The sequence below is a fragment of the Pinus tabuliformis genome, chromosome 7, assembly GCF_031772625.1.
Source record: "Pinus tabuliformis cultivar Carrire ecotype Pingquan chromosome 7, CPIR1, whole genome shotgun sequence".
NCBI classification, from domain to species: Eukaryota; Viridiplantae; Streptophyta; class Pinopsida; order Pinales; family Pinaceae; genus Pinus; species Pinus tabuliformis.
In genome coordinates this window covers 1,098,795,407-1,098,816,687 of record NC_142293.1, presented here as the reverse complement: position 1 = coordinate 1,098,816,687, position 21,281 = coordinate 1,098,795,407, and the positions used below count along the sequence as shown (strand labels likewise).

The following is a 21,281-nucleotide window of genomic DNA, read 5'->3' as shown; positions in this document are numbered from 1 at the left end:
CGAAGTTGCTGGGGAACTCATTGGTTAGGAATAAGCATCTCTATACATTGATTTCATTAGACTCCATTCTCCCAATAGGATAGGCACTAGTCTAGTCCTAGGTGATCATCAAAAGAAATTTCTTTTTCACCTCTTCTCCTTTTCTAAGGCCTAACCCTAGTAGGCCTCCTAGGGCATCACACGAAATTCTTTCTGGCCATCCAAAATACTTGAAAGTTGGTCAAGCACTACGTTGGGGTCTTCTTGAGAAGTCCTATAAATTTGAAACCAATCCGACAATGGAATCTCAATATATCACAAGCCCTAGCTCAAAGACCATTTTACCCCTAGGGTTCTTTGGGTTAGTGCCTTCATTGGGTGTTAGTTTTTGTAGCATCGGAAGTGTTCTAGTCACGAAACTTGGTGGAGAGGCTAGAATACATGACATCTCTGTAACCCAGAAATTGTTTCTGGAAATTCCACCTTTAAACGACTTAATTAGATTATTACCTATTTTTTAATGTTTCCTAAGTCCAAACTTAGGAAAATTGGTTAATTAATAAAAATTAGTTAAGTCAAGGTGAGAATTCTCTAGAAACTCACATGGATCGACTCCAATATGATCTTGGCCCTTAATTGAGTTTTAATCTCGGTCGTTGGTGCTCCAACAGAAGATTATAAGAAGTCGATGGGCACTTGGAGAAGACGCTTGTGAGAACCACAAAGAGTTCGATTTCCGAAGAGGGTTCGATTTTTAGAGAGCCAACAGTGCTAGAAGAATTCAAGCTTCAGAAGGGAAGCAAATACAATTAGGGGTAGGGACAGTGAGGCTGGAGGAAGTTTTCTAGATCCAACGAGTGCATTTGCAGAGAAGCCCAAGTTTCTCCAGCAGTCTGTACAGTCCTAGCGCAAAAGCCTCGGAAGGCAATTCGATTTCTAGAGAAGGGAAGATGTCTTCAGTTCCAAAGGTCAGGAAGGAGTACCAGAGAAGAATATTCCCAGCCAGCAATAAGCAAGACATCTTGATTAGCAGACGATTTGGGTAGCAGGCAGCTTCAGTTGACACAGGGCTTGTACGGACCCAGTTAGACGCCTTGCTTTTCAGTGGCAATAAGTGTCCGGATTGCCCGGAGTGAGGGTAATTTCCCTCTAGATATTTTGCCAGTATTTTCTCAGCAGGATAGCAAGATTTGGGCATCCAGATTATTGTACTCGGAATTTCTCACTGCTGCATAATAATAAAACCCTCAGTTGCTGCACCAGTTTTTCCAAGATGGGTTTTTCCGGGGACAATTGTCCGAAAATAACTATCATATTTTTATGTGCGCTAGATTTTCTCAGTTTCCAGTGCTATTTATTTTCGCAGTTTTATTTGTGAAGTTTGCAGTAGCGAATTATTCATTGTTTGTGTGGGCAAACAAACTATTAATTAATTTACATTTAGAAGAATATTTTCCAGTAGCTGCAATAAAATTTCATAGCAAAATTTTCTGAGCTGCAGAATAATTTCGTAGTGCAAAATTTTCACATGGTATCAAAGCATAAGTGATTAGTCGAGAAGGCTCAGAAGCGGAGAACGGAATTTCGTTGTTCAGAGGGAGCAGCAAGTTGAAATTCTCAGAGGTTGCGCAGTACCTAGACAGGCAAATCGAATTGTTGAGCGAGGATTTGATTTTCAGATGCAGGTTTGCAGAAAAATCGGTTTTCCCAAAATAGTGATTCCAGCGATCAGAGGGAGCAACAGCAGCTCAGATTTTTCACTGAGCAGATTTCTGGTTGGAAACAGAGGGTTTTGCAACAGCAATATCAGCGTTCGGTGGAAGAGAAAAGCACACACAACAGAGGGAAAATTTATCTCTGGGAACTTTGAGTTTCAGAAGTTAGATTTTTCCAGGCATATTGGCAGTAGCTGAGTGAAGATTTTCTCACTTCAAAAGGGAGTGTATAGAAAATCCAGCAACCAAGCAAAAGGAAAGAGGGAATTTTCAACAGCTTTAGAGATGGACACAGTTGGGCTCAGAGATCAGGATAGGTTGGAGGGAGCCTCCAACTATGTCATCTAGAAGGCTAGGATGTCCTTCCTTTTAGATGAATATGGCCTGAAAGCCTACATGTACAATGTTGTAGCAGTACCCCAAGATGCAGCTCAGCGGAAGGAGTACAGGAAGGAAATGGTGAAGGTGAAGCGGATGATTTTGGATGGAGTCCAAGATCATATAGTCTCGCATATTTCTGGCAAGAATACTGCCAGGGAAATGTGGGTAGCTCTCTTTACGCTATATCAGAGTTCTTCTGAGCAACAGAAGATGTTTCTCCAAGAGAAGCTGAGAACCATCAAGATGCAGAAGGGTGAAGGCATAGATCCCTTCCTCACACAGATTCAGGAGGTTCGAGATTAGCTACCCGTCGTTGGGGAGGTTCCCCAACCTACAGAGCTTGTACGATTGGCACTAAATAGTGTCTCAGAGAACTAGCAAGTGTTTGTCCAAAGCATATTGGGTAGAGACACTTTGCCTAGTTGGGACAAAATGTGGGTCGATCTGCAACAGGAGGAGTTGAGGTTAGCTCTAGTAAAGAGCACCATCAGCAGTAGCAATAGCAAGGTCGTGAAGAGAGGAGGAAGAAGAGAATGTGCCCCAACATCTAACTGTCCCAGTTAGAGACATAGGGAGCAACAGAAGAAGAAGGGCGTGTAAAAGGTCAAGTGCTTCAGATGTGATGAGCTCGGTCACTACAGTACTTAGTGTCCTCTCAAAAAGAAGGACAAGCAAGAGAAGTAAGACTAGGTGGAAGCGTCAGCTGATATAGACAAGTTGTTCTCCAAGTTGGAAGAAGACTTCGCTATGATGGTAGTGATATCTCCAGGAGTGAGGTGGGGTGACATGGAGTTGTAGTCTAGAACCACAGAGATTGGGTAGGATCCTTGTGGGGGCCACCTCATGGATCAATACCTTGCTACAGGGGCACACAATATTCAGTAGCAAGATGCATCAGTGTCAGAGATGCAGTGAGATTCTAGAGTGACAGTTGCAGACTAGTAACAGTTAGGTGTTGAGGAAAGCAGTGCAGTGTTGATGGCAGAGTAGGTGACTCAGTGCAAAGTTGGCAACAACGCAGATTCCTTGGTAGACAGTGCAGTAGCTAGTAGTGTCAGATGCTCAGGAGACAGATGCATCATACTGAACACAGTTGATTCAGTGTTTAGGATGCTTCTCAGTTGCAATTTTGCAGCTACAATAGCAATAGATGAGAGGGAGTTGTAGTGCAGATGTAGTGTCAACAGCAGCAAGGATGCAACATCATAGTTGTGCGGTAGTTGGTGGGTAGCAACAACCAGACATCAGTAGTGCGACCAAATATGATACAAAGACAGAGTGTTGTGGCAGGGTGTGCAGCACTAGAACACAGTCCTCGCTAAGAGGGAGTGTTAGTTTTTGTAGCATTGGATGTGTTCTAGTCACGATAGTTGGTGGAGAGGCTAGATTCTGCTAGAATACATGAAATCTCCATAACCCAGAAATCGTTTTTGGAAATTCAACCTAGAGATGGCTTAATTAGATTATTAACTTATTTTTTAATGTTTCCTATGTCTAAACCTAGGAAAATTGGCTAATTAATTAGAATTAATTAAGTCAAGGTGAGAATTCTCTAGAAACTCACATGGATCGACTCTGATATGATCTTGGCCCTTGATTAAGTTTTAATCTTGGTCGTTGGTGCTCCAACAGAAGATTATAATAAGAATTCGATGGGCACTTGGAGAAGGCACTTACGAGAACCACCGAGAGTTTGATTTCCTAAGAAGGTTCGATTTTCAGAGAGCCAACAGTTTTGGAAGAATTTGAGCTTCAATAGGAAACAAAGACAGTGAAGGGAAGGGGCAGTGAGGATGGAGGAAGTTTTCCAGATCCAACGAGTGCATTTGCAGAGAGGTCGAAGTTTCTCCAGGAGGCTGCGCAGTCCTTGCGCTGAAGCCTTAGAAGGTAGTTCGATTTGTTGAGAAGGGAAAACGTCTTCAGTTCCAGAGATCGAGAAGGAGTCCTAGAGTGCCAGAGAAGAATTTTCCCAACAAGCAGGACGACTTGATTAGCAGACAATTCGGGCAGCGGTTGCAGCAAGTAGCTTCAGGTTGACGCAGGGCTTCTGCAAACCCAATTGGACGACTTACTTTCCAGTGGCAATCAAGTGTCAGGTTTTTCGGAGTGAGGGTAATTTCCCTCTAGATATTCTTGCCAATATTTTCTCAGCAAGATAGCCAAATTTCGACATCAGATTATTGTACTCAGAATTTCTCACTGTTGCATAATAATAAAACCCTCAGCCGCTGCACTGGTTTTCCAAAGTTGGGTTTTTCCGGGGACAATTGTCCCAAAATAACTGTCATATTTTTATGTGTGTGCGCTAGATTTTCTCAGTTTCTAGCACTATTTATTTCCACAGTTTTATTTGTGAAGTTAGCAGTAGTGAATTATTCATTGTTTTAATGGGCGAACAAACTGTTAATTAATTTATAGTTAGAAGAATAATTTCTAGTCGCAGCAATAAAATTTCATAGGGAAATTTTCTGAGCTGCAGAATAATTTCATAGCACCAAAATTTTCACATTGGGCTCATTACATTCAAATCTCAAGAAAAATCTAATTTCTTTGATCCTCTTCTCTACCCCAACTCGATCAAGTCAATTAGTTTGTTACCCCAAAACCTTGACCTCATTTGGGTCCACTAGGGATTCTTTGTGGTCCCACAACCTTGTAACTCCAACTTCACAAGGATTGCTTATAAACCCTATGTTTTTATGATTCTTTGGTTTATGGCACTTCATATCAAGAAATACCTCTCAACCCTAGATCAAGGTATCCTCTTAGCCCTTCTTAGACATTCATACATCTTACTTTTAAAGCAAGTAAGCTTGTCCATTTGAGCCTCTCTTATGAATAGGCCTTTAGAATCACTTTACATCCTATCATTGGACTATCTCTCCTAGTGATTCTTCTCATACCAGGACTACTCCCATCGGTGAAAGTCCGTAAAAGCAAGGAGCTTTAACTGAGGTGAAAGTGGGTTATTGCTCCATTGTTGCCACTTGACCTAGTAGTTGCTCTATAGGATGCCCTCCTAGGATCTCTACTAGTTTGAGTGGTAACAGGGTGCACAAGAAAAAAGGTTAATGGAGGGTGGGGCCAATGATATAGGTCTGGTGTAATGGGGCTAGTAGGTCCACACAAATAGTCTTACTGAAGTTTTGAAGAGTTGTAACAAGGTGATTAGTGCTACTTTCCAGGGCTATTGAGATAGGTAGTACATAATGTGGTGAGTGGGTCCACACAAAAATAAGGCTTACAAGAGAGAGAGACCACTATGATTAGTGTAACACAAGGAGTAAATTGAGATAGATTCCGAAAAAGGGTGTCAATGGGGACCACTTTACATGTCATTTTTTATTACTCCTACAAAGTTATACTCCCACCTAAACAACATTGAGCTGAATACTCACATTCCGAATATTGTTAATTATGTAGTAATTTCCTGAACTAGTAGTAGGAAGCAAGGTTTCCAATGACTAAATGTTCAAATTGTTAACATAGCCCCTTGTTTATATGTTTTCCCAACTGGTAGCGAGGATTAGGGTTTCAAGGGTCCTAAGGACAGGGAATTGCCTTGTGTTATAGCTCTTTGATATACATGTGGGCTCGAACAATGTCATTGGCCCAATCTCTTAGGCATCTAACTAGAGAGATTCCACTGTATCCTTAGCCATACTACTCAATTACCGACGTACAAGAGAGCTATCTCCCTGAGTTATGTACTTGTTGCACTACAGCAATTAGGTGATCAAGCAGTTGATTTAAGGATAGTTGTAGGACACCTGCAGGACTTCAATATACCCAAGGGTACATGCAAGTAAAATTTTCCATATACAGGTGGAATCTGATGTAGTACTACTTGAAGAGGTACTAATAAGAATTATAAGGGATTCCAACCAAGTGAAACCTCTTGTATTTCCTGCATGTATGCTTCCCCAACAACAGTTTTACAAGTTTAATGAAAAATATCCATGTTATTTTAGATGCTAGAACATGACTCTAGGCTGAAAAAATAGCTCTAAAATATGTTAGGAAAGAACCCTAATACCACTTGTGATGTGCCAAATAGAAACATTCAGAGAAGAAAATTATAGATATTACTCAAATATATTGTAGAAAGGGATGGATTGCAAACACAATAGACAACATGAACCAGAAATTTATACCTTTATGGATATGGAAGCAATGTTCACTTGCCTCCTTGAGGGGACAAACCTCGAATACAGCAAAGATCAGATGACAAATGACAACAAATGATTCCTAATACATTTTTTACAATGCTTCTACATCTATATATCATACTTGTTAGTTTTTGTAGCATCAGATGTGTTCTAGCCTTGAAATTTTGTGGAGAGGCTAGAATACATGAGATCTCCAAAACCCATAAATCATTTTTGAAAATTCCACCTAGAAATTACTTAATTAGATTATTAACCAGCCTTTAAATATTTCCTAAGTCTAGACATAAGGAATATGGTTAATTAATCAGTATTGATTAATTCAACAAGAGAATCATCTAGAAACTCACACAGATCGATCAAGAGATGATCTTAGCAATCAATTATGTTTTAATCTTGGTCGTTAGTGCTCCAACAGAGGATTATAAGAGGAGATCGATGTGATGATGGAGAAGACACTTGAGCAGTTCAATTTCTAAGCAGATCGATTTCTAGAGTAGCAGTAATCAGTTGCCAAAGAGAGATCCAGAGATCGAAGCAGCAAGAGAAGGGCAGAGACAGTGAAGCTGAAGGAACTTTTCCAGATCCAGTGAGTGCATTTGCAGAGAGGAAGAAGAGCCACAGAGACGCTGACATTGGGGCAGCGCTATAGCCTCTGGAGGTAGTTTTGATTTCGCTGGGGAAAGTCGAGTTTCAATGCCAGAAGCTGGATAGAGGTTCTGAGGGCCAGTAGAGACATTTTCCCAAACAGCAGCAGACTAGACGACTTGAGGAGAGGTTGATCCAGACTGAGCGCAAAAGGCACTGTGCTAGGGTTATGCAGAGCCAGTGCAAAGGCAGTTTGGACAACTCACTTAGAGCTGCAGTTAGAGCTCAAATTTTTTTGTGGGGTGAGGCAAATTCCTCACTAGATTTTTACTAGTATTTTCTTTTCAAGATTGCGAGTATTTGGCATTCAGATTGTACTCAGATTATTTCACTGCTGCATAATAATGAAACCCTCATCTGCTGCACCGGTTTTCCCAAGTTGGGTTTTTCCGGGGACTTTTGTCCAAAAACAATTGTGTTATTTAATGTGTGTGTGCTAGCATTTCTTCCCGCGTTTCTTCTTCCAAATTTTTATTTGTGTAGATTGCAGTGTGATTTATTTAGTATTTGTCGTAATCAACAACAAATAAATTGTTAAATTAATTAACAATTGGGAGAATAATTTCCAGTTGCTGCAATAAGATTCCAATTTGGAATTTTCACATGGTATTAGAGCGCAGTTGATCAGTCAGAGAGCTCAAAGGTGAAGAGAAAAGGAATTCCGTTGCTCATTGTGGGCAGCAGGCCGAAATTCCCAAGGGCAGCATAGTCGTTATACCAAGAGGCCGAATTACTTATGGAGGTTAGATTTTTCTTACTAACAGGTAGAAAAAATCTTCCAAAGGTAGAGGGAGCAGCTCATATTTTTTCGTTGAGCAAATCTCCAGCTGGACACAAAAGTTTTGTAGCAATACGCTAGAGCAAAGCCAACGTCGGGTAGAAGGAAGAAGAGCACACACACAGGGAAATTTTCCCTCACGGAACTTCTAGTCTCACGAAGTTCAATTTTTCCTTGTAGATCAACATTCGTTGTGAGCAGATCTTCTCACTCCAGAAGGGAATGCGAATAGCAAAGCAACAATAGAGCAGAAGGAAAGAAGATATTTTCAACATTTTGTTGAGATGGCAACTGTTGGGCTTCATTTTTAGGACAGGTTGGATGGGGCTTCCAACTATGTCATCTAGAAGACAAGGATGTCCTTCCTTCTAGATGAGTTTGGCCCAAAAACATATATTGATGCAGCGGTAGCAGTTCCCCAGGATGCAGATCAACTGATGGAGTACAGAAAGGAGATAGCACAGGCGAAACGATTGATCCTAGATGGAGTTTGGGATCATGTTGTTTCACATATAGCTGGCAAAGATACTACCAATCAGATGTGGGGTGCTCTCGCCACATTGTATCAGGGTACTTCCGAGCGTGAAAATTCCTACACTCAAGGAACCCCTACTGCAGAAAAACTGAATTTACTTCTCCTACTTGATTTTAATATACATTATTGAGTTATTTTCTGAATAATATTGAATTAAATTACTTTTGCAGCCTACACAAATTTAATTTGATTACATGAAACAAGAAAACTAAGCAAAGAACAAGATACATAGGATACCGTTATTTTTGGACAAAATAGTCCCCGGAAAAACCCAATGTGGGAAAACCAATGCAGCAACTCTGAGGGTTTTATATTATTAAGCACTAGTTCTGAATACAATGCTCGATACCCTCTCAGCAATCCAGTTACAAAGAAAAATATAATGGCGGAAAATTGACTGAGATTACCTCACTTCACCCAACAGTTTCTGGCTGATCCGGCAGCAGAACTGGCTAACCTCGGCTATCTCTGCGCTGGCACTGCATAGGCCCTGCGCCAGCCTTACAGGCTTTGCATCAGCGCTGCATTGTTTTTTCTGCCTCCTGGGGCATCTGCATCTAGCTCTCCCGACTGTTCCGGATATCTGCGTGAAGGCAACTTCTGCTCTGCGCTGGGTCTCCCTGGTTCAGTGTCAAGCTTGCATGAGCACAGACTAGCCCAACATCAGTTCCTCTTAGGTGTTGTGCTGCATCCACTAGTGGCTCTCTACTTCTCTGCCCAGTATTCCCGAACCATCCTTGCCCCTCTACTATAGAATGATCTCTTAGTTCGAACTTCTCAGCTTCCTAGCCCCATAGATTTCGAACTCTAGATCAATTCGTTCTCTCGGTGTATTTCTGAATGAACCCCAAGCCTTCTCCTTATACTTTTCTCGTTGAGATTTCAACGGTCGAGATTAAGTCTCTAATCAATGACTAAGATTTAAAACTTGACTCGATCCGCTTTCTAGAACATTCTCACCCATATTTTGATTAATATCCATTAATATTTTAATTTTCCTAAGTCTAAACTTGGGAACCCCATTAAAAATATTAATTATTTTAATAAAATACAATCTGGGTGGAATTTCACCAAAAGGTTTCTGGATTCTTTGGAACTCATGTGCCTTAACCTCTCCACCGATTTTCATCGCTAAAGCACATCCAATGCTACTAAAAACTAACACCGAGCAATGGTAAGTGTACCTCAAGGAGAAGCTTAGTCTCATCCGGATGCAGAAGGGGGAAGGCATAGACCCCTTCCTCACCAAGATTCAAGAGGTCCGGGACCAGTTGTCAGCTGTTGGGGCAACGCCTCAACCCATAAAGCTTGTGAGATTGGCACTCAACAGTGTCTCCGAGGACTGGCAAGTCTTTGTCCAAAGCATATTGGGCAAAGACAAGCTACCAGATTGGGACAGGATGTGGGCTGACTTGCAACAGGAGGAATTGAGGCGAGCTCTTCTAAAGAGCTCCATTAGTGGCAACAGCAGCGGACAGAAGCAGGTGAAGGAGGAGGAGAATGTGGCCCTCGCATCTAAGGGTCCTAGTCAGGGACAGGGGGAGCAGAGGAAGAAGAAGGACCTGTCGAAGGTCAAGTGCTTTAGGTGTGGTGAACTCGATCACTACAGTACCCAGTGTCCTCTCAGGAAGAAGGACAAGGAGGAGAAGCAAGACCAACAAGCAGCTTCAGCAGAGATCGATAGGCTTTCCTCCAGGCTGGAGGAAGACTTCACTATGTTTGTTGATATACCTCCAAGAGTGAGGTGGGGAGATTTGGTGTTGTAGCCCCAGAGCGCTATAGATGGGCAAGATCCTTGAGGAGTCCACCTCATGGATCAATACCTAGCTACAAGGGCCCACAGTATTTAGTAGTAGGATGGATCAATGACAATTCATGCAGTCAGAGACCGAGTGACAGTTGCATAGACTAGTAGCAGTCAGATGTTGGGGAGTGCAGTGCAGAGTTGGCAGCAGTGCAGAATTAGCAGCAGCGCAAATTCTTCAGTGACAATGCAGATACTAGCAATAGTCAGAGACTCAAGTGACAGATGCATTATATTGATCATAGTTGATTCAGTGTTTTGGATGTTTTTTAGTTGCAGATGTTGTCGTTGCAGCAACAACACATGAAAGGGAGTTGTAGTGCAGATGCAATGTTGGCAGCAGTTTAGCAAGGTCAGCAGCAACATAGTTGCAGCATATATCAAAGTTGCGCAGTGGTTGGTGGGCAGTATGGCTAGACATCAGCAGCGTGACAGGAGCTGATGCAGAAACGGGGGGTGTAGTAACACTAAAACACATTCCTCGCTAAGAGGGAGTGTTAGTTTTTGTAGCATCAGATGTGTTCGAACCTTGAAATTTTGTGGAGAGGCTAGAATACATGAGATCTCCAAAACCCAGAAATCGTTTCTAGAAATTCCGTCTAGAAATGACTTAATTAGATTATTAACTAGTTTTTAAATATTTCCTAAGTCTAAACTTAGGGAATATGGTTAATTAATCAGTATTAATTAAATCAATGCGAGAATCATCTAGAAACTCAAACAGATCGAACTCGAGATGATCCAAGCCATCGATTATGTTTCAATCTTGGTCGTTGGTGCTCCAACACAGGATTATAAGAGGAGATTGATGTGGTGATGGAGAAGACACTTGAGCAAATGGATTTCCAGAGTAGCAGCAGTCATTTGCCAAAGAGAGAGCCAGAGATCGAAGCAGTAAGAGAGGGGTAGAGAGTCAGAGACAATGAATCCGGACATAGTTTTCCAGATCTAGTGAGTGCATTTGCAGAGAGGCAGAAGAGCCACAAAGAGGCTGACGCTGGGGCAACACAGTAGTCTCTAGAGGCAGATTCGATTCTGCTTGGGAAAGTCGAGTTTCAGTGCGATAAGTTGGACAGAGGTTCCGGGGACCAATAGAGACATTTTACCAGATAGCGCAAGGCTAGACGGTTTGAGGAGAGGCTGATCCAGACTGAGCGCAGAAGGGACTGCGCTAGGGTGACACAAAGCCAGCGCAGAGGCAATTTGGATGGCTCACTTGGAGTGGTAGTCAGAGCCCAGATTTGCCTGTGGGGTGAAGAAAATTCCTCCCAAGAGTTTTGCCAAAATTTTCTCTGTAGGATTGCCAGTGTTTGGCACCCAGATTGTCCTCAGATTATTTCACTGTTGCATAATAATAAAACCCTCATCTGCTGCACTGGTTTTCCCAAGTTGGATTTTTCCGAGGACTTTTGTCCAAAAACAATTGTGTTAATTTATGTGTATGCTAGCATTTCTTCTAGTGTTTATTCTTCCGTAGTTTTATTTGTGTAGATTGCAGTGTGATTTATTTAGTATTTTCCCTAGCAAACAGCGAATAAATTGTTAAATTAAATTAACAGTTAGGAGAATAATTTTCAGTCATTGCAATAGGATTCCAGTTTGGAATTTTCACAGTACTTTCTATCCTTTAAGAACATTTTAGAGAAGGAACCTTCTAGTAAACCTTCTTACAATAATTGTGTACAATTGTGTGCACACTGCTACAAGACCCTTATTTACTAGTGGCCTCCATACATAGCAATACATAGTAATCTATCTACTTCACGGTCAGGGAGGTTAGGACCCTCACACAAACAATGGATCTTTAAATTAAGTCCATCATTATTATTATTATTATTATTATACAAGATAATTAGTGGTGACATTTCCCTGGATTGTACAATTACCCTATGTTGATATATTGGAATCATGCAAATACACTTCATAACTAAAAACACCGGTAACAAAAGCCTTAACCGATAAAGTATGTATTGTTCCATCCCTCTACACAAGGAACCATTTAAAACAGGACATCAGGTAAGGAAGCTTCAAAGTTGCAGCTATATCATGACCAGTTCATTTAAAAGTCTCACCTTTCAAACAAAATTCTTGATTGATCTGATCTGGAGTTGATTGTAGAGACCATTCATTTGTGGAGCTGTCATCACTACTGTTACCATTTCTTCCATTAACATTGGTATTACCTACATCTGCCACTAATTTCAATAGATCAGTACATACAAAACTTTGCACTTCTATCTGCTTCAAGGTTTCATTAGATAGTTTCTAGTAAATGCAGCACTGTATTAATATAATTTACACTACCATAGAAGCAAAGACTTACCTATTAACCCAGATGTATCAGTTCCTCGGGGTACTCCATGATGAATCCAAGACGAAACAGGTTGAGATGATGTGTCTTGAGATGTAAATGCATCACCTGATTGAGAACCAAGAGAAAATCCATATTCTCCTGGCATTGTTGAAGAGGGAAGTCCAGATGTAGAATTTTGCACAGAAGCTAGATGAAGAAAATCCACTTTCAGTGCAAAGGATATAATGTTTCTACAAATCAAAAGACTGAATTATAGTATACTTAAAATGAAATTAAAAGAAATTTTATTAATGTCTATTAATGACCAAAATAGGTCAATGAGACTCAAACGCACATAAAGTAATAATCATAGCAAAATAAAGAGTGCTTAGAGCATCTCCTTTATTAAAATATAGGGGGGAAAATGCAAATGAAAGTATCAAATAAAAATATCAATAACACTAAAAACAAAATAATGAAGATCATTCAATCTTTGGCAGAAACAAATTCAGAGAACAACAAGATCTGTCACTTGAAAACCTAGAATTCCAAGTTTGGAAGCCTTTTGTGGATAAGGCCGTGCTGATTTGCGTTTCGGCCTTGGAGGAGGAACATGTTCTCCATTGCCAGTTTTCTGAACCTTCAAAAAGTATTTTTGAGCATGACTACGAATCTGCACAGAAATTTATTCGAGATTACCAATAATATTTGGCATCCTGAAGAGACAAAAATTTTAAATATTCACTTTTTTAAAGTTCATTGTCCACAATTATGGTGAATAAAGGAGACCCATCAAAATCTAAATATAATAACTTGGAAAAGATAATTGCAGACAAAGAATTTTCAATTCAGCAGAACCATAAATCTCAACAAGTAATGTTACCCAATTTTGAGAAATGCCTTTTTTCCGGTTTAACATGACAATATGTAATTCCAATCCTGGAAGTGCAAAACAATAAAGTAGAGCTGGAAATTGAAACACAGAATGCAGTCTATCGGAGATGGAGCACAAAAATGGAAAAAAAGAACAATCGTGTGAAATTAGGCATCACCCTTACAATATATTTTCATTATATCCTGATTTCAAAAGTTGGCATGAGGCATTCTCAAAGTTTGGATTCTGCTACATCTAGAATCAGCCATGATGACCACATGAATCTTGATATCATATGAATAATTAAATGACAAGGTTACAAGACTTTGTCAACAACAATGCAGAAGTTGACTTCAGCTATGAGTACACAATTCAATGTTCAATACCTAAACTTTAAGGCATGGGATTAGGACGACAGATGCATTTTTGCTGGGGACAGCTGGTGGCATCAGATATAAGGTTACAGAATTAGGGATTGTAAATCCTACATTTCAAGTCCTTGGTGTATATTTTCAGTTAAAAAATATGTTCTTAATATTTTAGGTTACTGTTCAGATTTGCTCCGACCAAAATCATTTGTATTTACTTGACCAGGTTCATCTGCATAATTGGGTTCAACTCTAGATTCTACCAAGTATACATGCCTACAGTCGTGTGGCCCCTGCATGGTGCACCTAGTTCAATAATCCACCAGTGGGGCTTACAAGCATTGGTATTGCCTTCATCTTCAGAACTACAGCAGAACATCATGGAATTTCAGTTTTGAAGTGAAGACATGGCTCAGGATTGGTCCAAAGTACAGAAAAGCCATCAGCATTCTATTTAACAAAGCATCCCTTCAGGTGCAAGTTAATGAGCAGTTATCCAACACTATTGTTCTGTGGATGTCATGTCCCCATTTTTATTCTTCTTCATAGTACAGCCAGGGTGTAACAACCCATCTCAAATCACGGACAACATAGCAATATTAGCATGCATGTGAGGCATACATATGATAGCTACATATGCATGCATCATACACATTGCACTAGTATATATATATATATATATATATATATATATATATATCGACTATTCTTGGAGAATGTCTAAATATAAGATAAATGAATTAATTATCAAAGGTGTTGATTAAATACCTAATTCTCATAAATAGAAGAATTATACACTCAGTAAGAAACATAGTTGAGTTTATTCATATGTTTACATATAACCCAAAATGTATACTAATAAAACTAAACCCATAAACCTTATGATTAAACTTGATATTTTATAAAACATAAAATAATATGTAATATTTAAAATCATCATGGTCTTATACTATTTAATAAATTAAAGTACCAACTGTCATAATTAAAGTGACACCATTCGATGTTGTGAGGATCTGATTCAATTAAAGGCAAAAATCATGACAAAGCAATCACCGCCTAACAAAGGATATTATCCTTTCATAAAGGCGGTGAACAGATACGTAGAGGGGAGGGACCTCTACTATTTAAAGGGAGGAAGGAGGATTTCAAAGGGGGGGGAGATATACAGGGGAAAGGAAAAAAGATAAATCTGTTGGAGGGATGAGCCAGAGGCTGGATTTTGGAACTGAAAATTGGAAGTCTTCAACTGTTCTTGGAGTTTTGGGCACGGGGGCCAGTGGACTTCCATTTCGAAGTTCTCTGGATCTGGGAACTGCAAAGGTTGATCCCAGATAGGCAGGGAGGAAGAGTTGGTTTGGTAATGGAATCAGAAAACTTGGAGCAATGTGATGAACATCAGACGGGAGAATCAGGTATGCAAAGAATAAGGTACGCAGATGCATTTAATTTATTAATTTATAGAACTTATTTGATAGAATTTTGCAAAAGAAATCTGTCAATCTGATAAAATTTAATATCAGTCTTTACATTTGATTGAGATGGAATATCAGTCTTTACACAGGGTGGATTTCCAGCACAGGGGATGGCCAAGTCAGTGGAGCAGGTTTATGTCATCAGGGGTCCCGATGGAGTTTTGAGGAGTTTTTGTGGGATTTGATGGCATTCTCTTGGCATATTCCATCATCAGCACAGTTTGCCTTTCGTTTCGTTGCATTCCGACAACTTTCCAAAAATCAGCGTTATTATTGGGCATAACTTACTTAATTATGCTTGAGGTGGCATTTCGGAGAGATTAATTGATGGAACACCTTAGTGTAATAGCTCGTTGGAACCAGAACGAGAAGATCTACATGATGAGACTTTTGAATGGGAGTTTCAATGACCTAAGGAGACATGGTGGCCAATTTACTCTCTTCCCGCATTAAAAGTAATATTTTCATTGAAATAAAAGAGAGAAAACTCCTCCATGATTACAATAATAATAAAATAGAAGGTTCTAGAGGAATCCATCAAACCTATAAAAGAGGAGGAAGAGACCATTGGATGACATCTTGGAGTTGATATTGTTTCTTGTATGAGAGGTTGAGAACGTGGTTTTCTACTGCATTGGTAGCCCCAGGACAAAAACCCTCGGGCGATTTAGAGAGACTGGGCGAGCAACCATCTTCCCTTGGTGAATCCATTCACGGTTCACAAGTTGCAGTGTAATGATTTTTCAGTTTGTTTTGGAGAACAATTTGCAGCAATATTGTAGATCTATTTGAGGCTAGCTTTTCATCTCAGCTACATGGGTTGCTTGTGCATGTAAAACCCCAACTTATCTAATATAATAAAGCTGAGAATTTTCTTATTCAGTGTGTTTTGGATTGCAGTGCTTTGTTGTCTTTAATTTTACATGGCAATTTTCTGTTAACTGCATGATTAGTTTTATGTTAAGTGTCTATTCCAAAAAATTCTGATTTGGGACACTACAGTGGTATTAGCAGTGTTTTTAAAACCGGAACCGGTGACCGGACCGGTCCACCTAATGAACCGGTTTACCGACCGGAACCGGTCTAACCGGGACTGGTTTGGTCTAAACGAACCGGTTTTAGAAAAATACATTAAATAATTATTTTTTAATGAAAAAAACTATTTTTAAGATTTAAAACCATGATTCCAAGCCAATAGAGACAAAATATGCAAAGATTGCTCATTGATATACCATGTAAAGCCTTAAAGGTGAATATATCAAAATGGCACCGAGTGCAATACATATCATCGACAAAATACATAAGAAATGAGGCTCTAAATGGCCACTAGAGTGCAAAAATAAAGCCTACAAACTATGGGGCCAGTGGCCTACTACAAGACTTCAGTCTAGACTCTACATATATGATAATAGTAATACTATAATAGTGATCAACATTATCACTTGAAGTTGAAACTTCTCATGAGTCTCAGTCATCATGATCAAACTCAGTTGGTTGAGTCTCGACTCCCAAACTGTGTAGCCACAAACTTCTCTATTGGTTCAGTGACTTGAGTCTCAAACTTCTGAAGGTATTCTGCCCTAATATGCCCTATTATTTCATTTGGTGCTCCACATGGCTTTACATGGCCTCCTATCCCAGCCAAGTGTTGCTTGAACCTGTTAATACCCCCTCCTTGAATGGATTTTTGGCAATATTTGCAGATCATTTTGCCATCAATCATATCACAATGAGCCCATGCAGTATCTTCGGCTTTTGGAGGCATGATGACTCCCTGGATGGTAGATCATAGAAGTGAGAAGTTTATAACACAAAAAAAAAATTCATGGACAGCGGACTCAAATGAGGAATTATCAAGTGCAAATCCTTACCTGGAAATGCAAACTAGCTCCCTTAGCCTCCTCTTGAAGATGGCAACTCCACTGACAGCTACACACTATCTCCAAAATAGCTCCAACTCCAACTCCAAGATGACTACTTCAGCAAAAACTCCACACTCTCCAAGCTCACAAACAAACTCACAAACACTCACAAACACTCCAAATCGGTTGTGTGAGACAAATGAGAGTGAGAGGGGTCTCTTATAGCAAGTGTGAGGGTGTTTTTGGAGGGAAAATACCTTTCCCTCACCCCCAAAACCCCTAAACCACAAAACCGCTGCACTTTTTGTCATAATTCGGTGGGCTGTCCATAAACCGGCCGGTTTAGGACGGAACCGGCCGGTTTGCTACAAACCGGCCGGTTTTTACCGGTTAGGGCCGTTTTTTGGGCACATGAGGTATCTAACCCGGTTTTTTAGGCCGGTTCGGACTGGCCAGGCCTCTAACCGGCCGGTTAGACCGGTTACCGGTTTTTGTGGCCGGTTTTTAAAACTATGGGTATTAGAGCCTTGGTCTTGGCTCAGCCTAAGGGTTTTATGCAGATTGAGTTATCCTGTTGGAGGTGCCGAAAAGAAGCATATCTATCAGAGTGATACAAGTTTTCATTCTATTTAAAGATTGAGTTGAAATTGTCAGAATAGGATCACAATCCAATGACATGACCTCAACAGGGCCCATTGTTGTCTCAAAGGCAGTTGTGCTGATCGTTGGGGGACCAGCTTATTGCATGAGCGGATTGGGCCAAAAACTTATCCGTGTGAGCCAAACGGATTGTCAAGCAGAAGAATTGCAACTTATAATTGAGGGACATTACCCTGGGTCAAAGTCAATTGGGTGACTAAATTGCAATTGAAGCGTGAGCATCATCGTTGCAGAACCAGATCAGTTGATCACTGAAGAACCGTTGCACCCCAAGCCGAGTAGATACATGAAATCAAATTACATGCATGGTGGTCGTTTATGCACATAGGGACAAGGGTGCCCAGTCTAATTACGTACACAAAGGAGGAGATATGAGCCAAAGCGGCCCACAGTCACTAAGTTGTGTGACCACTACGTGGACTGCAGAGGTGCCAGGAGAGCGTTCGAGATGGTCATAGTAGTCACCAGAGAGGACCCGACAAGAACTGATCTGTATAGATACAAAGCATCGGGTAGTATGAACCAGTAAAATTGACAGAACATGGGTGTGTCTTGCAATCAGATGTGATCCCACTGACAAAGTTATTTCATCTATTTGTTAAAGTCCAATTGTACCTGTCGTAACTTATTCAGGGTGCATTGAAGGACGATCTGACAACATATGTGGGTCTGTATTCCAAGGTGGATGATTTGGAGGAATCGTCGCACCGCGGATTAACCAATTATAGTGTCGAATTGTCAGATGTAGGAACCAAAAAATCGATCCAAAGGCCTGCATGATTGACTGTAAGCAAAAAGCGATGGAGACGTAGGGTTCGTGCCAGCCGCTGACTGAGTCAATTGAAGGGATAGAATTCTGAGCCACCAAGTGGAAAATTTGCGGCAGCAGGAGGCCATGATATGTTCCTCGATCCATTTCCCTGAAGGCAAGATCACAGCAACCCAAATCGTGGACGATGAACTCCGTTCCTTGCACGTCGAACCTGTGGGGGGGTTTACAACCCACCGAGTCTACATTGAACGATGATCAGAGGGAGCATCTCTAAAAGCCCTGATGACTGAGTGAAGCAACCAAATCAGCTGTTCCAAAAAGGAAGTTTCTGCATTCGAGCGAATTGTGGGCTCCTGGGTCTAACTCGTTTTGATTCTTGGAGGACCTGTGCACTTAAGGCATATTACCGAGGAATGAGACTAGAAGAGTGCAATGGCTACCTGTGTATAAAAATTATTGTTGCTAGTAATGTGGTCGGATACAAGCAAAGGAGTATAACTGTCCATCCCTATTAGCTAAGTCACCTCAACAGATCAAGGTATCGTGAGGCTGTAGCAGGAGTGCCAAATCACTATTAAAAGAAGATGAGTTCTTTATTTCCTCTTTGCTCAGTTTTGAGATTATTGTCACTGTTTTCCTGAAGTCTATTGTCCAATAACCAGGAGTTAATTAATGTGTCATGCTTTGGAAAATAGAGCTGCTAGCACTGTGTAATAGCTGACATATACAACAGTCCTATGTAATGATGCATTGCCACAGATGAGCACAAACTGCATAATTGTCATTATAGACTGAAAACTAAAGACTAATCGTCTGAGAGGTGTTATTACTGTAGTAGCTATTGGCATGTATCAGTCTTAATCAGGTTGATGCCTTGTTGTAGATGACATATACCCTGTAATTTATATGGTTGTATTATTGATGCATTGAGTCAGTGCTTGAATGAGCAGAGTCTGGTAGCATTTTGAGATAGAACATGTCATTTCCCTTCTCAAATGTATTAGTCACGAGGTGCAGCTACACAATTTTGGCATCATTTTTGGCTTAGGAGGAGGAGCCCACATGTAGAACTTAGGAACTATAGGCAATTCGACTTTATTTTTGGCAGCTAGTGGAATGTGGGGGCCATCCACATGAATAATTCAAACTTGGCCATTACATGAGTTGGAGGAAATCGAATTAGCAGAAGGAGGAGCCCACATGAGGCTAAGGGGGGCCAAGGTGATAAAAGAGGAAGGAGCTCTCATTTTGCAGGATCTTGAACATTTGCAAACAAACACTCTTTTGTACGCTCTGTTGCTTAGAGAGTCTACTGGTTGTTTAAACACAAATCTCTCACGCGGGAAATTCAACCTCTTCTTCGAGGGACCATCCGTGCCCGCCCTAGGGAAGTCGTTCCACAACAGTTTCAGAGTTTCAGGGAGTCTGGTATAGTCACACATTTCAGCCATCAACACAGAGAGGAAACTGCATATTCTTGGGCAGCCAGAAAACATGCAAGAGGAGCTGGAAATCAACAAGGTGGATTCATAGCTTGTTGGTTGAGCCGGGAGTTGAGGAGGCAGTGTAGAAAAGGCATTTTCGCTGGAGTAGCAGCCAGCTAGACCAGCGCAACAGTCATTCGAAGTTCTGGACAAAGGTACTGCACAGAGGCCTCTGGCAACAAACTCGTGGTGCTTGGGAGAGCAGTCATCCAGGCCAAGGGTCATCCAGGGAGCAAGGAGTTAGTCAATACAGGTGAACCCAGCGTTCCAGGGGTGTTTTCAAAGGGATTTACAGGTTGTTTCCTGCAAGTCGAATTTGGCAATAACAGTTGGGGAGAGGCTCCAAGGAGGCTGAAAATCCAAAGTCAAAACCAGAGAGATTCCCTTCTAGCTTTGCAGGGTTTTGTCCAAGGAGTCTAAGGCTGAAAGGATATAATTTTCTAGGCGGTTTTTGGGCACATTCCAGCAGGTCAAAGTTCAGCAAGACAACAATTTTACTGGGACAGCACAGTGCAAAGTGGTGCAGCAACAGAGCAACCTTCAACTCAGCTATTCCATCACCTGGGTTTGGTCCATCTTGGCCATGAGACAAGCCCAGGTGCACCATCTCATTTGTATTGTACCTATGCTCTCAAATTTTATAATATATGGCTCAACAGTTCTAGATTTACAGTGTTTTATGGATGTATGATGCATGTTTTTAATTTTATGGTGTGACACTGTTTATTTGTTTAAAATATCACTAATATTACCACTTAGGAACATTATAGTGGTATCAGAGCCTAGTTCTTGGCTCAGTTGTGGGGTTTGTTTCCTATGAGAGGAGAAGACCGGGAGAACATCACTTACTAGAGGCAAAGGTACAGGAGCAGAGAAAGGGAGCTAGAAATTACACCAGATACGGAGGAAAGAGGGAAAGCAGTGGTTGGAAAGGAGGAAATGGCAGAACTCAAGAGCAAGGAAGAGATGGCTTTCGATATCCTCTTGAGGGCTTTGAGTGACTTGGCCAAGGGGCAAAAAGACATGCTAGAGGAGATCAAATCACAAAACAGAGACAGGGCCACACCTAGAGGGTTTTTGTGTGGAGAAACTTTCGAGGCTTCTCAGCCTTTCGATCACCCCTCACCAGCAGCGCAATGCCCTTCAGTGAGTGTGCCAACTAGGGCTACACTACCCTCTTTCATGCCAATGGCACAAATCGAACCAGCAAGGGAGGAAGACACTCCCCAGATGGGGGATTACTTCAGAGAGTGGCAGGCAATGGACGAAGATTTCAAAGAAGCCCTCTCCTTTAGAGATTACTGCAAGCCCAAGCAGAGAGAGGAACAAGGGGTACGAAGGACAAGGGGACCCAAAACTATGAGTTGCAAAGAACTATAGGGAGGATGTATTTCCCTACATTTGATGGCACTGCCAAGTGCACAGCCAGGGCTTGGGTTGAAAAGATGGACACATACTTTCAACTCAACCGGATGACGGAGCAGGAAGCC

At 41.1% G+C, this 21,281-nt stretch overlaps 1 protein-coding gene across 4 annotated transcripts in view; it reads right to left on the bottom strand.

The window, feature by feature from the left end:
- LOC149251386 (protein REVEILLE 8-like) overlaps nt 1–21,281 on the bottom strand; it is a 302,326-nt gene that overhangs the window by 144,452 nt on the left and 136,593 nt on the right. For 2 of the 4 annotated variants that reach the window (XM_089459399.1, XM_089459397.1), the window contains exons 3-5: nt 12,840–12,972; nt 12,330–12,506; nt 12,079–12,201 (exon numbers count right to left, since the gene is read on the bottom strand). In XM_089459399.1, the coding sequence (XP_089315525.1) occupies nt 12,079–12,201; nt 12,330–12,506; nt 12,840–12,972 (433 nt within the window). The remainder of the gene's footprint in view (nt 1–12,078; nt 12,202–12,329; nt 12,507–12,839; nt 12,973–21,281) is intronic. The other 2 variants (XM_089459400.1, XM_089459398.1) reach the window with 1 other exon arrangement.